We start from the raw sequence: 21,172 nt of genomic DNA, 5'->3' as shown, positions 1-21,172 counted from the left end.
CTATGTCCAGTTTAACCTTTGACCATGTGACCTCAAAATCAATAGGGGTCATCTTCTGAAGATGTACCAGTGTACTAGGTTTGACGTCCGTCAAGCAAAGGGTTCTCTAGACATTGAGTGGTCAGTATATTCCTATTTCCTGTTTGACCTTTGACGATGTGACCTCAAAATCTACAGGGTTCATCTACTCTTTAGGATGTACATGTACCAGTGTACCAAGTTTGATGACTGTCAAACAAAGGGTTCTCAAGATATTGTGTGGACATTATATTTCTATGTCCAGAGTAAATTGACTTTTGACCTGAAAAACAATAGGGGTCCTCTTCTACTTATATCCAACCCACATATATATGAAATATCATTATCATCAAGTGAATGGTTCTCAAGATATTGAGCGGACAGCATGTGGTCAACCGACAGGTGCAAACCAATATACCCCTCTTCTTTGAAGGGGGGCATAAATAGGTCAGCTAACAAAAGAGCACAATTCGTGCCCATGGGAACTCCAACACACTGTTGGAAGACCTGATCAACAAAAACCATGAAGATATTGTCAATGAGGAACTCTAGCATATTTTTTATTTCAACTTTAGAATACTTGTGCGTGGAATCAGAGTGGTGTTTAACAAAGTAATTTTGGGGATGACTGATCACTACATGTAGATATGAACATTTCCGTTTTCCATTTTTGTTGAAGAAGCAACTGTCTAAGAAGTCAAAAAGTCTAGTCTTTAATTTATCTTGAGGAATGATGGTGTAAAGTGTTGATAAGTCATAGGTTTTGATGTTAATCTGAGAAAAGCTTGCGATTTCAAGTTAACTAAATGTTCTTCAGAATGTTTTAGAGTCCACATTTGATTTACACCACTTCTGGCATATGTAGTCGCACTGTAAGATTGAAGTTTCTCCCTCACAGCTGTTAATATTTTCGTGAGGAGCAAAGATAGGGGCTTAGTAGAGCACATACTGGATCCAGCGATGTATCTTTCTTTGTAAGGGTTTTTATATCGTTTAGGAATCCAGTATAGGTACGGTAACTCGTATTCATTTGACCCACCGACCAAATGTGCTTAAAACTGAAGTATGGTTTTGAATAATTTCATCTTTTGAAAGGGCAGTTGGAGTATGAGTACGATTACCAAAAGTGGAATTAATGCCAAGTTCGTTTAAAATACAGTTGTAATAATGAGCCTTACAAAGACTGTTGTTACAAGCTTTGTCAGCTGGAACCAGAACATATTCCTCATGTAAAACTTATATCATGTAAAACTTATAAGGTACCAATTTTGATGCACCAGATGCACATTTCGACAAATAATGTCTCTTCAGTGATGATCAACCGAAATTTTTGAAATCCAAAATAACAAACTGGTAAAAGTTATTTTAGGGGAAAACAGAGTGCCAAAAAGTGGAGCCAAATTTGTCCAAGGATAAGAGCAATGCATTATGGAGATAATCCTTAATTTTGAAATGAATTTCTATATTTTATCACAGCAGTTATAAATATACATTCGTACTTTCAAGCTAGTAACGAAGTATTTAGCTATTGGGCTGGGCTACATGTAACCTATCTAATTCTTTTATCACTTCTGGTTTACTAAACAGAGAAGGGTAGATGGTACGTACTTTTATTTTAATATGTCTAATGCGGGATTTTAATATTCCTCTTATACTTTTAATCCATTCTGACAATGTATTAAGTTCTTCTTTTTCATATTTAGCCCATCGTCTGGCATAATCTTCGACAGTATTCATAATAGAGATGAACTTCTGTCGCCAGTTGAAAGACCGAGGTTCTCTGTATTTAGGACCTTTTAGAATAAGTGATTTGAAGTCCTCATTTTCAACTATATCATCACCAATAATGACATGTCCAGCTGGACTATAGTTGAAAGAAGATGAAGAATAAGTACACGTAAGTGAATTAAGTATAAGCTGGTCTATACCTAGGCACTGCAAAGTTTGTTTATAATTTAAAAGTTTGGATGCAATAGTAGAAGTATTTAAGTGTAGGAAATACTGGGTGTGGACTTGAACTTGAAATAAATTGGAATACACGACTGAAATTTTTAATGACGGAAGAATGTTGCTTACGTTGACGGCATTTATGTATGTTATGTATATAACAACGACAATCCATGATCTTATTAAGTCAGCCAGTTAAACATTTTGTGTTTGATATATTACCTTTTAACTAACTCAGACTTTGTGACCACAGCACTCCAGTCCTCAATAGGGAGGACATCTGGCAGTTTATATCTAAACTAAATAATTGTACCTTAATTTTTAGATTAATAATTTTGAGATGACCTTTTAATTCCACTCAAGCATAAATTGCCTGTTTGCCTTTTAGCTATTTCATATTTGTTAATTCATCATAATACTATGGATCGTAAACTTGACCTTAGTTGTCATTGGTTATGTTTCAATCTTTCTTTCCCGCAGTATCTCTTCAGGTTCAACACGAATCCGCAGGATATCGGTAAATGTACAAATTTTCACACAAATCCATCCCAAATGAGGCAAACCTTTTATACACATAGGACTCGTTCGCTTTAAAATTTGATATGATACAGAAATACACGTATCAATACTTCGCCGCGAGTTACGTCCCTGTTTAGTGAATCGAATGAGTGGATGTATGAACTGTGTAGTTCTGGTGTATCTTTATGTACAAGTTAATGTGTACCTGTCATGTGTAGTTTTAGCGCCATATTGAATAAACTTGTGTGTTTGAGCTCGGGTGTTAGTTTGAAGAACCAAGCCATCCAAACATGGTGCCAGAAGTGTAAAAGTTGTGAACATGCCGAAGTTCAATCCCCCGGATAATTTTGCCTTCACCAGGCCGAATGAATTTCCCGAATTGAATCAGAGATTCACACGTTTTCAGATCGCAAGAAAGCTTACCGACGAAGATGACGAAATTCAGATAAGTTCTTTTATTTATGCCATGGGACCGGAAGCAGAGGGAATATTTAAGTCCTTCGCATACGCTGAGGGTGATGAGAAAAAGTTCAAGAAGGTTCTTGAAAGTTTTGACAAATACTTTGTTCCAAAGAAAAACGTGATCCACGAGCGCGCCAAATTCCACATCCGGAGTCAGCGGCAGGGCGAGTCGGTAGAAGAATTCGTCCGGAGTTTGCACGAGTTGGCGGCGCATTGTGATTTCAGGGACAAGGACAACCAAATTCGTGACAGGTTAGTTGTGGGCATAATTGACAAGGAACTAAGTGAGAAATTACAGTTAGAATCTGAACTTACACTCACAAAAGCTGTCGATATGGCACGCAATTCTGAGTTGGGAAAACATCAGATAAAAGACTTACAATCTAAAAACTTAGATGCTGTAAGAGTTAGACAGCACGATGGCCAACACACCAGACACGGTCACAGCAGACAGTTTAAACCTAAGGAAAAGTTTCATAGTAACTGTGACAAGTGTAATCAGAAGCACAGTCCCGGGAGCTGTCCGGCATCAGGGAAAAAATGCTTGAAGTGTGGGGGAAAAGGGACACTTTAAGGTTGTTTGTCGTAGCAAGCCGAAACACCTGGAGGAAGTCCAAGATGTGTGATCACCATCTGATTCATTCTACATGGGCTCAATAGACCTGAGTGACTCCGACAATACGGATGCATGGACAGTGAAATTGAAAGTGTGTCGTAAGTACATTACTTTTAAGATCGACACTGGTGCCGACACTTCAGTGATTACCGAGTCCACATACAATTCCTTACCAATAAAGCCGAAACTGCAGACATCAACAAACCAGTTGTACATTCCAGGAGGGTCAGTAGAGTGTAAAGGGGTGTTCGTTGCTAAGACCTTTCACAGGAACAGAGTTTCGTTTTCGAGTGTGAGTTCAAGTCGAAGTGTGGCACACCGCATGGGACTTGTGATGAAAATAGAGGAAATTCGGGATGTGTTCGGTACACATGGATGCATTAAGAGCCCACCCGTCAAAATAACGCTTAAACCTGGAGCCGTTCCATATTGCGTCACAACAACACGCAGAATCCCTTTTCCATTGATGCCTAAAGTAGAGGGAGAACTGAAGCGAATGGAGAACGCAGGAATCATCGTGAAAGTCACAGAACCGACAGATTGGTGTGCACCAATAGTGACCGCATTCAAGAAAAATGAGGACGTTCGCTTGTGCGTTGATCTCAAGAAACTGAATCAGGCAGTTAAGCGTGAACATTTCATGTTACCAAACTTGGATGACATTGCACCGAAACTGAGTAAGGCTACAGTCTTCTCAAAGCTTGATGCTAGTAGTGGTTTTCATCAGATACCCCTAGCATCAGAGAGTTGTAACCTTACAACCTTTATAACTCCCTGTGGACGATATTGTTTTCAGCGGGTACCTTTTGGGATAACGTCATCCCCTGAAATATTTCAGCGTCGTATGTCAGAGATATTAGCAGATTTTGATGGAGCAGATGCCATCATGGATGATATCATTGTATACGAGCGTTTGGATCTTGTACTGGACCGTATCAAAGAGATTGGTCTCAAACTCAACAAAAGTAAATGCGAGTTACGGAAACGGAGCATTGAATATATTGGACACTTGATTAGTTCAGATGGGATCAGTCCATGTCCGGAGCGTGTACGTGCAATTCGTGAATTGACTGCACCGACAAATGTAACTGAACTCAAGAGAATATTGGAAATGGTGAATTATCTTGGCCGATTTTTACCAAATCTCTCCACAGTCATGCACCCTCTTACTGATCTTTTGAAGAGTGACTCAGCTTGGATATGGGACAGCCCCCAGGAAGAAGCCTTCAAAAAAGTGAAGAATATGCTAACAGAAACACCTGCCTTGGCATTCTATAATTCTTCAAAGCCAGTCGTGATCAGTGCAGATGCCAGCAGCTATGATCTAGGAGCTGCCATATTTCAGCAGTTTGATGGTCAACTTAAGCCTATTGCTTTTGCTTCGAGAACACTTACGCCAGCTGAAACCAAATATGCACAAATCGAGAAGGAGTGTTTAGCATCGGTATGGGCCTTTGAGAAGTTCGAGCGCTACATCATTGGACTCGAATCATTCAAACTAATCACGGATCACAAACCTCTCGTCCCGCTCATTAACACTCAAGCTCTAGACAGGACACCACTATAAAGATGTCAGAGACTTTTGATGCGACTGCGCAGATTTAATCCGACTGCTGAACATGTGCCAGGGAAAAATCTTGTGGTTCCCGACACCCTCTCGAGGAGTCCGTTAACTGGGAACTCCGAGGAAACAGAGGAGGAAGTCAATCTTTACGTAGACTCTGTCGTAAGAAATCTTCCAATATCTGACCAACGACTAGAGCGCATTCGATTAGCTACTGTAGATGATCCAGAATTGTCTGAAGTTTTGCAGAAAACTCAGAACTGGTGGCCAAACCATGAGAGATCACTGAAAGCAGAAATCCGACCATATTTTACTGCAAGATCGGAACTGTCAGTTTTGAATGGCATTCTGATGTACAGAGACCGAATTGTTATTCCAGAAGCTCTTACACCAGAAACCTTAAAAGATATACATTCAGGACATTTAGGTCTTAATAAGTGCCGTGAACACGCACAGGGAGCAGTATGGTGGCCTGGAATTTCAACTGACATTGAGCGTACCGTTAAGTCCTGCGAATTCTGTCAAGTTCATCAACCAAAACAGAACCGAGAGCCGTTGAAGACAACAGCCCTTCCATGTCGTCCATGGCAAAAGATCGCTGCAGATCTATGTGAGCTGAAAGGTAGACATTTCTTAGTAGTTACAGACTATTTTTCTCGTTATCTGGAAATTGCTTACTTGGATTCATTGACTAGTGCTCATGTGATTGGAAAACTCAAGAATATATTAGCTCGATGGGGTATTCCTGAGGAATTGGTAACCGACAATGGCACCCAGTTTACATCAGACTCTTTCAAGAATTTTGCTGCTAAGTATGGATTTGTGCATACAGCCACTAGTCCTCACTACCCGCAAGCGAACGGTGAGGCTGAAAGTGCAGTGAAGACCGCGAAACGCATATTGCAGCAGGAAGACATCTTTATTGCGCTTATGGCATACCGTTCAACACCCATTTCAACAACAGGAATCCATGATCGGTTTCCACTACATACGACCTAGTTTGGTAATTTGCACTGGTAATCGTGCCACTGTCTGTCCACAAATCTGTTGTCATAATGAAGCTTGGTAGTTTCCTTCGTACGCGCGTCTTTTCTCCTCACCTGTTCCAAGTCCGGCCACTGTGGTACAAGTGAAGAAGGTGTAACTGGTACAACGGTTCGAGTTTTCCGTCCCATGATCAGTTCCGCTGGACTAACTCCTGTTGAGGAGAAATCGAAGACACCTGCAGCATACCGGATATGTGAATGCTGAATCGTCACATCCTATTAGTGCGCCGTGTCCGACAACAGACAGTGTGCGTGACCGTGAACCAAATGTCGTTATATCTGACATTGAACCACCCTCCGCGTCTCCTAGCCGGGAAGTGACCTCACCTCCTGTGAAGCCAAATGTAATGACGCGATCTGGTCGTGTTGTGCACCGTCCCATAAGATCCAAGGACTATGAGAGAACTTGTGGACCTTTTTTTGTAACATTTTGATTTGTATGTAACAAGTAATGCATGCTGTAGATCTTTCGTAATTGTGTTTACTAGTGAAATGCATGTTTCTTTTCTAGTCAATTGACTCAATATTCTAGTCATATAGTTTCAGAGGGAGATGTTTAGTGAATCGAATGAGTGGATGTATGAACTGTGTAGTTCTGGTGTATCTTTATGTACAAGTTAATGTGTACCTGTCATGTGTAGTTTTAGCGTCATATTGAATAAACATGTGTGTTTGAGCTCGGATGTTAGTTTGAAGAATCAAGCCATCCAAGCAGTCCCTTTGCGGGGTCAGCCAAAGGTCAATCGGTGAAAAACCAAGTTTTCCTTCTTTACCTTACCAAATGTAAGATGTCATTACTTTGAATTTTGGCCAATTACCAAGTTTTCATACAAGTTAATGGGTTGACCCAATCTGGGGCATTATTGTAGTTGACTGCAATTGATGGAAAAATTCACATGTCAAAGCTACATATAGGAAAATTACAAAGGCCAACGTAGGGAAAAACGATTATTATCCGGGAGATGGCGGACAAGGGACGTTACTTTCGCGAAGTGTTGATACGTGGATACATACATGTATTATACCAGGTGTAGAACTAAATTACGAATAAAAGCAAGTTCGATTTAAGAAGGCTATGTTGGGGGAAATTGTTGACAAAATTATTTTATCTTTTACAATGTTGTTAGGGGGGGGGGGGGCTTTTATTCATTGGATATAGAATTTGAAAATTCAGTCATTTACAGTATGATTAATAAAAATTCTTTATCAATCATGTTCATGATTTTGAAATACATACCCATCAGTATGAAGTATATGAAACGATGGATTCTGTAAATGACTTTCCGCTCTCTCTGTAATTTCTGCTTCCCTTCTTCATGATAAACTTTTTATTTTGCAAAACTGACCTCCTTTTAACATTATTGCATACCATATTTTCTGTTCCGTTCCGTCTCGTTTCCCGTTCCGCGTTTTAACAACACCCACATTGATATATTCCTGTGAACTCGAAATAAAAGACAACACAGAGTCGTCCACTTGTACTTCATACTTAGATATTTTATTGAAAGTAGATATTAACGGCAAACTAACAACTCAACTTCATGATAAACGGGATGATTTCAACTTCTCCATCGTCAATCTCCGATATTTATGTAGCAATATTCCATTATCACTTGCATATGGTGTTTATATCTCTCATCAGATTCGATACGCAAGGGCTTGTTCTGCGTATAGTCAGTTTTTAAATCGAGGCAGGCTACTGACAAACAAGTTCATAGTGCAGGGTTCTTAACAATCCCGTTAACAGTCAGCATTTCGCAAATTCTATGACAGTTATAACTATTGTATCTAATTTGCCCATATAACCTATCATTGGGTCAAATGCTGTCTGACCTGTTTCATGCTGATTGTTAGGCTGTTCTTGGCACACTGATTTTGACTACGAATAACTCCGTTTACCTGATATAGGGCTCTTGGCGGGTGTGACCGGTCGACAGGGGATGCCTATTCCTCGTAGGTACCTCTGGTGTGCCCAACACCTTATTGTGTATTGCTTATAGGGTTTATGAGATTGATCACTAATCGTTATCTTCACCTTTCATCTAAATGTTAGTTGTCTACTGAAAGATGATGATCAGAGAGTAGCGGGATCTCGGGATTTTCACAGGACATGGAGAAATGTAGGAGAGGATATCCTATTAATTGAATCATCACGACAGATGAGACTTGGTATACGATCCAGAAACAAAATAACAGTCAACTCAGTGGAGTGTGAGAGGAGCAGTTCCCCTAAAAGACTAACGTATGTAAATCATGTGCTTATGGATAAGACGGGAATAATTTGGACCCACAGCGTTCCAGATGGAGATAAAGAGATACTTGAACGATGCACGTTTCATAAGTTTTCTTCCTACGAATGGAGAAATAAATACAATGAATGATAATAATGCATAAATTTTATTTTCACACACACACTTCCAATTAATATTGGAGAGAGAAGACCAGAGATCTGATCCATGCCCTATGAACCGCGAGTCTGTGATATTTTGGAAGATGTCATTTTCCACCAAGTATTTTCCCCCAGCACAAACAGCATTTTTTACCCAAATAGAAATAAATCTTCTTGGGTCTAAGAAACACGTACATCCACCGTGTAGCACTGGTCTTGCCCCATTAGACTTTGCAGTTTTCCTAAAGATCAAGAAGTTGAAAGGCACAAAAGGCGGCGATTTTTATGGCATAAAATTAGCAACTTTGAAGGTCATGCGTTTACTAAACAGTGAATGGTGCAAAAAAGTATATGTCAGTTGGGCTGGTCACCATTTTTGGGGTACCTGTAAAATGTGAAACGAAATCTACCGAAACAAAACGAAATCTGTCGAAACGAAACCTACCAAAACAAAACAGATTGTAGAACCGAAATGTGTAATAATGATAATATAAAGTGGTGTCTCAGGTCCCTGTGAAAGTTACCACATATAAATGAAATATTCTCTTCCCTGTTGATGTGGTCTTTCGGGTTTACTGATACATTTTCAAGCGCTCCATCGGTTAGCATCAAACATTGTTTAAAGAAGCTGGTGTCTGAGAAAGTTGAAAGCAGGAAGACGTTTAACCTCTTATTTTATCTCTAACTGCTAGGTGTGAGTACTTTCAATAATAGAAAAAATTAAATAGTATACCATATTATATGAATGCAATTCGACAAGATATATATACATGTATTATTAAAAATTATCATTGATTTGCAGTAAGTCTAAAGATAACTCAGTATATTTGGGGTGTTGCTAAAGCAGGGAATTGAAAACGGCATGGAAAATATTTTATGCAATAATATCGGGAGGAGGTCAGTATTTTGTAAAATCAAAAAGCTTATGAACAAGGAAAGCAGAATTTACAAAGAGAACGGGAAAATATACTCAGCATCCACCGTTTGATATACCGCATACAAATACACAACATCCACATGTATACATACATTTGTCTTCAGAGCAAAAAATACTGAAACATGTATATATGCCCACAGGCGGATCCAACGCCAGCGACCCACCCCTCGTTTAGTGTGTTTCCCCAGACCTCTGAGACTGTAACCCTCCGTTCTGAAATTTCTGGATCCGAAACTAATTGCACATGATATTCATGATTTAATCAACTTCGGATATGTACTTTGTGTTTACTCACCCCTTCCAACTTTTAAAACTTTGTAACAGTCAACCCGAAAGCCCACATCAAATTGGAGGGGGGGGGGGTGTTATTGATATGTGGTAACTTTCACAGGGGCATGAGATACCATTTTTAATTATCATAATTATACAGTCTGATTCGTTTCGTTTCAATAGGTTTTGTTTCGTTTCGGTAGATTTCGTTTCGTTTTGCACTTTATACACACTGTAGGTACCCCCGTTTTTGGCCGGGTTGTACAACGTGCATCCGGCTTATACAATGGTGAATGGCGGGTGGGAGTCCGGTAATAGGGTACATATTTGTCTAATGAACTCTCTCACAACTTGACATTCCTCAGACTTTGTACAGTTGTTATGGACACATTGAAGTGTGTCTTTGAAAGTGATCAGAAAGTTTTCGAAAATATTTACGTGTAGTTAAACTTTTTAATAACTCTATACTAGTGTATATAATTCTGATATATAATAGTATTTTTATAATTACAGAGTTCTTGAAAACTTTTTTCTCTGTCAGACATTTGGACGGATAACACTGGGAATCTTATCAGCCGTAGCTGCAATAGTGTAGCCCTATCCAATTTTTTAAATTCTGATTTTTTTCGGGATAGGGTATCAATTCCATAGGATCTCCGTAATGGTCATTGGTGCAAAATAATTTTATGAATAACCGATAATAAGCTCCGTGTATTAGTCCCAAATATTGTTCACACCAAAAGGAGAACCAACTTTGTGCTTGGACATGTCTAATAAATGTGTTTTCATTAAACATCTTGTACAACATGCAAAATTCTTCGTCTGCTCCGCCATGCTTCTTATTGCGAGACCTTGTAGGTGGATCTACTGAAAAACCTAAACATTGACAATCTGCGCAAAAATGTAGTTACTCAAGCCACTCCGACAAAGAAAGGAAAATCATATGGTTGCAGAAAGAATTTTAACTCTGCTGTTAGTTTTTTAACTTGATATTAAATCTAAACCTTTTTAATACCGACGAAATAGCTTTCTCCTCCGTACTTGTCCATTGATGTAAATACTACCTTATATGACATATGTACTTGACAATCGGAAGTTGAAACTTCAGTACATCAAACATGGCGCACAAATATGAATCGAGAATTGGAATATATCGAAATTGTTGAAAACGGTAGAATAGAGCCTCACAAATCGTAAGTTGCAGGTTATAAATTTATATATTGACTAAGAAACATAGAACATCATTTTATTTACGTAAAGAAAGTCAGCAAATGTTTCGGAAGTGAATCACTTCCGCATTTGCACCATTACAGAGATCCTAAGGAGTTGTAGCCCTCTTCCAAAAAAAAAAAAATCGGATATCAAGCCAGTCAATCCTTTATCGGTCCTAAGAATTTCTTGGAATTTTAAGTAACAAGTTACAACAAAAATAAAACAATGAATAGAAATTGAATCAAAGTCAATTTCATGTAATCAAGTGTGTTGTGCATCTCCTTCTCATTCTGAATCACTATCCATTTCACATTCTTCTGTCTCACTCTCTAGAGTTTCCATTCAGAAAAATGGTTTTATTTTCATTTATCGTTCAGGAGAATGGATTTATTTTCATTTATCATTCAGGAAGAATGGTTTTATTTTCATTTATCATTAAGGAAGAATGGTTTTATTTTCATTTATCATTCAGGAAGAATGGTTTTATTTTCATTTATCCTTCAGGAAAAATGGTTTTATTTCTATTTATGATTGTATTCTTTCAGTGTGAAAATTTCTTTGAAATTGACTTTTACCTTTTTCAAGATGAAAATCTTTAGATCTTTACCATACCCCGACATCTAGCATCAGTGCTAAATCATGTTGATTTGTTGAATTTGTAGTTTAACTCCATTTACTAACATCATGAACTTTAAGAATTATAATATATTTGTAAACAAATAAAATCTAAATGAAGTCTCAATAATTCATTCATTTTCAAAACTGATTGTGTTTTTTCTTTATATTTCACATTGAAAATGGGTCAGACTAGTAACTTAACTTTCAAGAATTATTATATACGATAAGTTAATGAATGATGCGTGTTCTCGGAATCATTTTTAAAAGAAGGAATATGTAATGAGAGAAAATCAGAAATGAAATTCACCCCCAGTTTCAAGGTTGGAACCATTTTTCACGAACTAGTGGAAATGCTGTTTTATGGTCAAGGCAAATGACACATGGCATGCCCCTTCGTCATATTTCAGGTATTCCCATCCATTCGACCAGTGTTCTTGAATCTCGCATAGTCCAAGGTTGTTCATATTGTTGCAAGTTTCTTGTTATCGCTTAGGCTTAGGCGTCTTCAATCTTCCGACCACCTCGGCCCTTTTTCTTAGCAATGTACGAAAATATACGAAAGAGCTATTATTTCATGGTAAAAATCTAGTTTTGATACATAACTTTATAGAATTAATTGTTTGAAGATGATAATCAATCGAAATTAATTAAACTAAAATGCTTATCTTAAGAAAGATGACACACGTGCAAGTTAGCCAATCAGATAACGCGACACGCGAAGTGATGTCACGACCTCCTTTAAGGCTGTCAATGAACGTAAATGCTCGGGTACGATGAAATAAATGGCAGAATACGACAAATAAAACGGATGGCATGGGATTTAGATGAAAGATATAAGTAGAACTACATTAGCCTGACGATATACATGTAGTCGCAGAAATTCCTTCGATAAAGTTGGTTTATACCCCGTGAATCGGTCTCCAAGCAGGTAGCCCCGTTTGTTTACATGATTTGTTGCACAGCTTTACATATATTAGTATCTCACAAGTGGTCGTCTCAAAAGCTTACAGAAAGTAGAAACCGACCATTCAGAACGACTTATGAGGGTGGTCAGTGGGGAAATAACATTTTGGATAAATTATTGGTTTTGTATGTAAATAATTTTATTATAGAAGGGGGTATGTACATAAGATCTATACAAGCTATCCACACTTCAGGTGCTTGTGATTTTTCAGCCACGGTGGGGACCGTACCCAATCATCCTCAGCTAGTACAGATTCAAGTTTGTTTGAATAATGGTCCAGGAAGGTAAGGCTGTTTTCCCTACAAGTTTACATGGAAACACTCGCACATATACACACCTATATTTGCATTCACTGAATCTTTTCTCTTATATTTCTTTTGACATTGCTTTCATCATGCAATAAATACATGTTTGTTGCAAACTAGTTCGATCTGGTTTTCTAGTACTAACTGTCTGCAAAATCATTACCAAATATGGAGTGTCGTCAAGGTCAAAGGGTGCATTGGTTGTTCTATTTAACGTAAGAAATGGGTCAATCATATTATATTTTAGATCTTAATTCTAATTCATGTTTTTAAATAATGCATATAAACATTAAAATGTCTTTCTTTATTGTTTCATCGGGTGACGAATTAGCAATCATTGCAGAAAAAAATTGCATAACCCGCTCACGCATTATATTGTTTAAATATAATTATGCACAAATGCCACATGTGTGTGTATGCACAAAATCTTTAGAACTAATGACCATGATTACTCGTATTGATATGCAAGCAATTCAAAGTAATAGTTTCATACTTGATCAATGCATTGCCCTTGGGGCCAGGGTAAGACTAAGATAGGGAATCGAAGGCTTACATCTGGAGAATCTATGTAGGAGATTCAAAGAGTGATAGGTCGCACTAAATCATATTAATATGTGAACATCCTCAGGTGGTTGGATTTTTGGAGGGTACTTTAGCTCTCTAATATTAGTATATAATGTGGATCAAGGGATTAGGATAGGACTAGAATCTGGAATAAAATTTTACATGATACATGAATAATAGAGTTTGAGTTAGAATCGGTAGCAGTAGATCAGTGGTAGAGCGTTCGCTTCGTAACCGAGTTCGAGCCCCGCTCGTACCATGGTCGCGTCAAATCTAAGACGTTATCATAGGTAGTGATTGCTCCTTCGTCAAAATATTGGCAATCGCGGATATTTCTGATATATGACCTTTAAAACGGAGGTCCCGTGTCGCGGCAGGCGTTGGCACGTTAAAGAAGCCTCACTGCTACGGCCGTAAGCGCGAAACATACATGTATGTCTAAAGGACTTCCTCGGTTTAGCCACGACATACAGAATTTATTTCTTACATATAGCTTTCCTCAAGATACGTTCTTTTAAAGCTTTGACGCATGTCATTGATAATGGGTTTGGGAAGATGTGCGTGCTGGTAAATGCCTTCATTCTCCTATGTAAATACAGTGTTTAATCTGGTCTGGTCAGTTTACAGAAAAACTTGATGCGTTTATGTTCTGTCGGTGAAAAGCTGCCCAGCGAGAATTTTGACAAAATAAATGCAGCCGTGTGTGTGTAGCTGAATTGATTAATCTTTCCTTGCATTAGGGAAATCTTATGTTTTTGGAATTATCGAAACATGTTATTTACAACCTATATAGCGCGTGTCTAACTTCGTAACAGACGACAAAACGCGAGCAAATGAAAATGATTATAAAATGTATAAAAATAGCAATTGAATAAAATCACTGGTACTTTCATGTATAGCACAGTACGTCTTTGATAGCCGCAGCTAAAACAATTAGGAATAGTTGCAGGTTGTCTGCTCTCATATTATACTCGGAATGAGATATACGTACATGTAAACTATCATTCATAATAGGTTTTATTGTGATAATCAACTCCAGAAAATAATCCCCGAAAACTATTTAAGACAGATTTATATTTACATGCACATTATAGTCTTCTTTTCAATAAATCCATGATCAAATGTTACTTTGAAAGAACTTCCCATAATTTATAAATGTCATACTATATAGTGCAAGGTATTTTCGTATCTGATTTTATAAAAAAGTGTGGAACACTTTTCCTTGTTTTCAAGTTTACAATGTTCTTTAAAAATATTATGAAGTTTTTCACTTCAATATATCAACATCTTTCCTCACTTTTGTGTGGTCCACCCTTACCGATTTATTTCATCAACGTAACCTTTGTCGTGTTGTTCATATAAATACATTTTCATATGCAAAGTTGCTTCAAATGCTAAAGTGGTATTGCTATACATGTATATACACATGGACGAAATCAGTGGCTTACAAATCGTAACATCGCAAACACGTACATCAGCGTTAATCACTTCCGGATTATGTGCAAAAAATACAAGTTTCCATTTTGAAACTATATACAACAGGTATGTATCCAGCATGTCAACTCTGGAAAAAAAGATGAGATCATAACAAATCGTTGTACAACTTCAGTCCCGCATAATCCCGCCAGTCTCCCCGACGCTAAATTCCAAATATGCTAACCTCTGCAGATTTTCTCTGTATTCCAATCGAACACACTATCGAATCAGTTTCACAACGCTAGCCAGCACATTCTGATTCTAATCACCGCACTTCAGCTGTCACTCACAGATCACGTTCGGAAGCAATTCGTTTCAATTCGTTGCATATTTGTCAAAAGTTTTTAAAGCGTGAACATTTTTTGGCATATCTTTAGTGAAAGTACGATTCATTTGTCACATGTTCCTGCGAGTTGGCAGCCAGTGTGTGCTTCCTTAAGACGGTATTTGAATTCCGAACTGAAACATAAAAAATATTCAATTACAAATCTTTTATTCTACGTGTTGCTGTAGACATTGATTGTATAGGGATTTATTTTCTAGTGAGAACATTGCACTCTTCCCTACATATACTGGATATAGTTTCCAAGTTTAGACCCATTACATCACCTGGGAGCACGAGAGGAACCGGTGTCAGGGCCTCCACCTTGTATTAATATGTGACAAAGATACAAATTCGTACAAATACTATAGTAATGATTTGACTCTGACCTTTGACCTAAAACAAAAGGGTAACCTTAGCTCATGAAAACTCAGATTTGGAGTTTCATTTCTAAAGCTCACATATATTGTAATGCAAATATTATTAGGAAACAATTTCTTGCCATAAATTACCTGGTGACCGAGTCAATGTTATACCGAATCATGATGCACCAGCGACAAACACGTGCTTGGCACAATCCTGAACATTTAGCACATACATTGAAAGCAGAGTGCTTGGTCTCTACGGAAACTGTCAAATTCACAAGTTGAAAGTTTTAAGCAATGTTTCCATGAACCAAAATTATTCGGTCAGGGGTAAACAATTTCCCTGGACCAGGACTTTGTAATGTTCGTAGTTTACTATTTCCCCCTTCAAAGAGGAGGGGCATATTGCTTTGCACCTGTCGGTCGGTCGGTAGACCACATGTTGTCCGCTCAATATCTTGAGAACCATTCCCTTGATCGTGATGATATTTCATATGTGGGTTGGTTATGAGTAAAAGAGGACCTCTATCGATTTTGATGTCAAGGGTCAATCCACTTTGGACATAGGAAGACGCTATACGCTCAATATCTTGAGAACCTTTTGCTTGACAGACATCAAACTTGGTACATGTACACTTGTACATCCTAAAACGTAGATGACCCCTATTGATTTTGAGGTCACATGGTCAAAGGTCAAACTGGACACCGGAATATACCGAGCGCTCAATGTCTAGAGAACCCTTTGCTTGACACACATCAAACTTGGTACACTAGTACATCTTCAGGAGAAGATGAACCCTATTGATTTTGAGGTCAAGGGTCAAATTGGACATAGGAATATACTGTTTTCACAATATCTTGAGAACCCTTTGCTTGAAAGACATCAAACTTGGTGCACTGGTACATCTTCAGAATATGACCCCTATTGATTTTGAGGTCACATGGTCAAAGGTCAAACTGGACAGAGGAATATAATGTCCGCTCAATATCTTGAGAACCCTTTGCTTGACAGACATCAAACTTGGTACACTGGTACATCGTAAGGGGTAGATGACCCCTATTGATTTTGAGGTCACATGGTCAATGGTTAAACTGGACATAGTAATCTATTGTCTCCTATATTCTAAGAATCACTGAGTTGCTTGATTAACATCAAACTTTGTACACTGGTACAACATAAGGAGTATATAACCCTTATTGATTTTAGGTCACAGGGTGAATCCACTCTGGACATGGGAAGATATTGTCTGCTTAACATTTTGAAATGGTTTGGCACTAGTATCAATTAAATGATACATATGTATAACCCTTTTCAATTTTGCACCATGGGGGCATGTATACATGTTTTACAAACATTTCTTGTTGATCATAGGTAGCGAATGATAAGACAGTGTCATGATCTTGGATTAAGGTATACATCCTACGGTCATTGCTGAATCATTTAGGGCATGTCATTATAATGGAAGGTTAATAGAACTTTACGGTTGCTTGTAACCTTAAACTATCGGCATTTGGTCAAGATCAACTTTACTGATGAAAACTCCATTCTATAATTTTGTAATGAGGAAATAAAATGAATTAACATTGTTTTAGATCATGAATTACTGACAATATCGACTTTCAGTTTGAAAGATGCACTCATTGTGCTATCCTCGTGGAACACCTGTAATCTATTTTTTTTTTCGACGTGTGACACTCCTTTAACCGATAATGCAAGTGCGCCTCTTGTTCTGCTGTGCTTGCAGATATTGAGCTGCAGTTTACGTTCGTGTGTTGTACATTGATAAATAACAGATTAAGAGTTATTCTGAGCATTATTTAAACCTTTGGACTTTGAAAATGTCATGGAATTACGTTATTCCTACTTTTACGAGATAGCATTGGTTCTCATAACTTTCAGATCAATCTCCACTTTTGTTTTAATTGACGTGATAATTTGCTAGCTATACTCGGGTTTTACATGGCTATATGTGGGAAGGCGTAATGTTCCGACATATTAGGTTGATTGATTGATTCTACATTGTTTAACGTCCCACTCGAGAATTTTTCACTCATATGGAGACGTCACCATTGCCGGTGAAGGGCTGCAAAATTTAGGCCTATACTCGGCGCTTACGGCTTTTGAGAAGGGAGGGATCTTTATCGTGACACGGGGCCTCGGTTTGTACAGTCTCATTCGAAATGCCGCCCCATATGACAAGCAAGGGGTGCTTAATACCATTTCTAACCCAGATCCCCACGGAATCCGACACATCTAAATAAAGTCAAATATGGACTGCATTTAACTGGAATCGCGGATATGGGGGCGCAACTTCTGTTGAGGCTCACTGTGGGTACAGGGGGTGGGGGGGGGGGGGGGGGTGCCTTGAAGCTCCTGGATTTTATAGGGTTTGAAGTATGTCTCCTATGTAGTCATTTGTACTATTTTCTGTCATTGTTAATATGATGTAATTAATTAAATGACGCAAATTTTAAGGTTTGGGGGGAAAATGTAAGTTCTTTCAATAAAAGTAATTCAATAAATCAAAATGTTTCGTCATTTATATCTTGGCCCCACGGAGTGCGACTGCAGCTGTAATAGTACAATATAAGCGATAAATCTTCAGAACAAGCATTCAGAGATTACAGTCCCCTACTGTTCGCAAAAATTATTGGACCGCAACAATATTTGAAGTTCATTGTATAGGTTATGGTAAAGGGGGAAATTGGGGAACCAGAATATGAATGGTTGGAAATCCTTGTATAAATGGGGGAATAGGGACGATGAAAAACTATTTTGCGCGTATGGAGATTGTTTGATTGTTTTTTCGTCCCGTCGTGAATTTTTCACTCATAATGAGACGTCACTAGCTGTAGGTGAAGTATCACAAATTTAGACCTCTGCTTAGCGGTCAGAGCCGTAGCAATGTGGGTTCTTTGGGATGCCAACGCCTGCCGCGACACGGGACCTCCGTTATTAAGGTCATATTCGAAAGACCTGAGATTCTCACTTCTAAATGCCGAACGTTTTGGCGAATTATAAAATTTTGGGTTTGCATGAGCAGGGCTCGTACTAACGACCTCCCGGTTACGAAGCGAACGCTCTACCACTCCCCCACTTCATTACCTTCATTCTGACGGTGATTTTCCCTATTGAAAAGGGGTGTTGCTAAACGCGGAAGGGAACGGAGAATAATTTATGCAATAATTTTATGAAGAGGTCAGCATTTTGTAGAGTCAAAAGGCTTATTATGAACAGGGAAAGCAGACATTACAGAGAGAGCGGGAAGTCATCCTTAGAATCCATCGCTTCATACTACCTCATACTAATGCATATGTATTTTAAAACGATGGATTTTGTGGATGAAAGAACCAACAGGTGCTTGCTTAATGTTTCGCATAGTAAGTTTAATAAAAATATTAAACAAGCGCTTGTGGGTACCATCCCTTTTCTCGGCTTTGCCCCCCCCCCCCCCCCCCCCCGATTGTGATAGTATGTTGTTTCACAAATGAACACAAACATTAAAATAAACATACTGAAAAGATGAAAAGACTTGAATTATAATATTTTAACACCTTTCAAATTCTATTACTTTATTCTGGCTGCTTCCTTAAGAAATGATTTCACGAGCCTATTCAATGAATAAAAGGTAACCCCCCTCCCCCGAAAACAACATTGTAATAAAAAAAAGATTTTTTGAAAACAATTTTTCTCGAACATACATATAGCCTTTTCAAATCGAACGAGCTTTTAATTAACTAGATGTGTTTAAGATATTTGAATTTGACTATAGTTCTACACCTGGTACAATATACATTCATGTATCACATCAAATTCTAAAGCGAACGAGTCCGGTGTGTATAAAAGGTTTGTCTCATTTGGGATGAATTTATGTGAAAGTTCGTACATATACTGATATTCTATAGATTAATGTTGGACCCGAAGAGATACAGCAAGATTGAAACAGAACCAATGAAAACTATGGTGAAGTTTACGATCCATAGTAAGAGGAATCAACAAATTTATTTCATAATATATGAAATAGCTAAAGGGTTAACAGAGAATTTATGCTTGAATGGAATTAAAAGTCATTTCATTATTAATCTAAATGTTAAGATACACGTAGTTAGTTTAGAAATGAGCTGCCAGAAGTCCTCCCTATTTAGGATTGGAGTACTGCGGTCACAAAGTCTGTTGTTTTTTTTAAAATTATAAATCAAAAACAATATATTTAACTTGTTGACTTAATAAGATCATGAATTATTATTGTTTTATACTTAGCACACTCCCTGTTGTAAGTACACAAATACACGGTATTATGTGTAAATACATGTTACATCTGCGTTGATGATGTTTTGCCACGGGGGGGGGGGGGGGGTATAAACCATGTGTTATTTTCATTCTGTGACCATAGGTGTTGCTGCTCGCTAACACCTCTGTTAATGCCGAAATTTCAAAATTTTTGAAAAAGTCATAAATTCTTATACATACGTTTAACTTCATTCGCTTAATCAATTTATGATGCAAAAATTCTTTGATAAAATTGTTTTACCGCTTGTACAAAATTCCCAAAATGTTGATTTTACTCAAAATGAATCTTTTTTTTTTTTTTTTCGATTGTTTAGTGCTACAATGTATCTTATCTACATTAATCATTCCAATTCTTTAATTCCGTTTCGTCTGCATTTTAGCAACACCCATTGAAAACGTAGTAATCTTCATTCAATGTGAACTGGCTTTAAGAAAATCTCGGTTTAGAGAATAAGGGATCCGGATATAAACAAAGGATATTATTATTATTATAGACCGAAAACACACCAGTCGTTTACAAAAGGAAATACTCGTTACTTCATTAAGGCCACTCGAGAAGATCCCGTAATACTTCACATTTTTACATGCCACAACCAGGACCTATCCAAATATGGTAAAATGGCTGAAATATTGCCAAACCGGCGTAAAACCCCAATCAACCAACCAAATATGGTAACTCTAAAACTGACCTGGTAACATACCTCAAGTTTTTTTTGTAGAAACAAGATGGATGCAAAGGTGAAGATAACGAACAGTGATCAATCATCTCATAACGCCTATAAAAAAAATGAAAAGGGACCCCTGGATATACCCGAGGTGGGATCAGGTGCCTTGGAGGAGTAAACATCCCCTGTGGACTAGTCGTACCCACCCTAAGCCCTATTTATACCCCAAGCAACAAGTTGTGGGGGGTATACTGGAATCGGGTTGTCCGTCTGTCTGTCCGTCCGTCCGTTTGTAGACGCAATGGTTTCCGGGCTCTAAAGCATTATCCTTTCCACCTACCGTCACCATATCATATATATGGACTACCCATGGGATGAAGATGTTCCCTATCGATTTTGGGGTCAAAAGGTCAAAGGTCAAGCGCACTGGACATCGAAGTAGCAATATGGTTTCCGGGCTCTAAAGCGTTATCCTTTCTACCTACAGTCACCATATCATACATATGGACTACCCATGGGATGAAGATGTTCCCTATCGATTTTGGGATCCAAAGGTCACGCGCACTGGACATCGAAGTAGCAATATGGTTTCCGGGCTCTAAAGCGTTATCCTTTCCACCTA

General features: G+C 38.1%; 2 protein-coding genes across 3 annotated transcripts in view; one reads left to right on the top strand and one right to left on the bottom strand.

Annotated features, from left to right (window-relative positions):
- Nucleotides 1-5,147: 5,147 nt before the first annotated feature.
- Nucleotides 5,148-6,125, top strand: LOC130048240 (uncharacterized protein K02A2.6-like). Its single transcript, XM_056144708.1, has one exon. The coding sequence runs from the start codon at nt 5,148-5,150 to the stop codon at nt 6,123-6,125; it is 978 nt and encodes a 325-aa protein (XP_056000683.1).
- Nucleotides 6,126-14,430: 8,305 nt separating this feature from the next.
- Nucleotides 14,431-21,172, bottom strand: part of LOC125678402 (uncharacterized) — a 49,448-nt gene continuing 42,706 nt past the window's right edge. For both annotated transcript variants that reach the window (XM_056163458.1, XM_048916835.2), the window contains exon 4: nt 14,431-15,366. In XM_056163458.1, coding sequence (XP_056019433.1) covers nt 15,281-15,366 — 86 coding nt within the window. In that variant the 3' untranslated portion in view covers nt 14,431-15,280. The remainder of the gene's footprint in view (nt 15,367-21,172) is intronic.

This window comes from Ostrea edulis, chromosome 1 (assembly GCF_947568905.1).
Source record: "Ostrea edulis chromosome 1, xbOstEdul1.1, whole genome shotgun sequence".
Taxonomy (NCBI): Eukaryota; Metazoa; Mollusca; class Bivalvia; order Ostreida; family Ostreidae; genus Ostrea; species Ostrea edulis.
Note: the sequence above shows the minus strand (reverse complement) of the source record. Positions and strands in the feature narration are given on the sequence as shown.

What these genes read in the sequence shown, in the direction of transcription:
- LOC130048240 (XM_056144708.1), top strand. Translation starts at nt 5,148, where the DNA reads ATGCGACTGCGCAGATTTAATCCGACTGCTGAACATGTGCCAGGGAAA.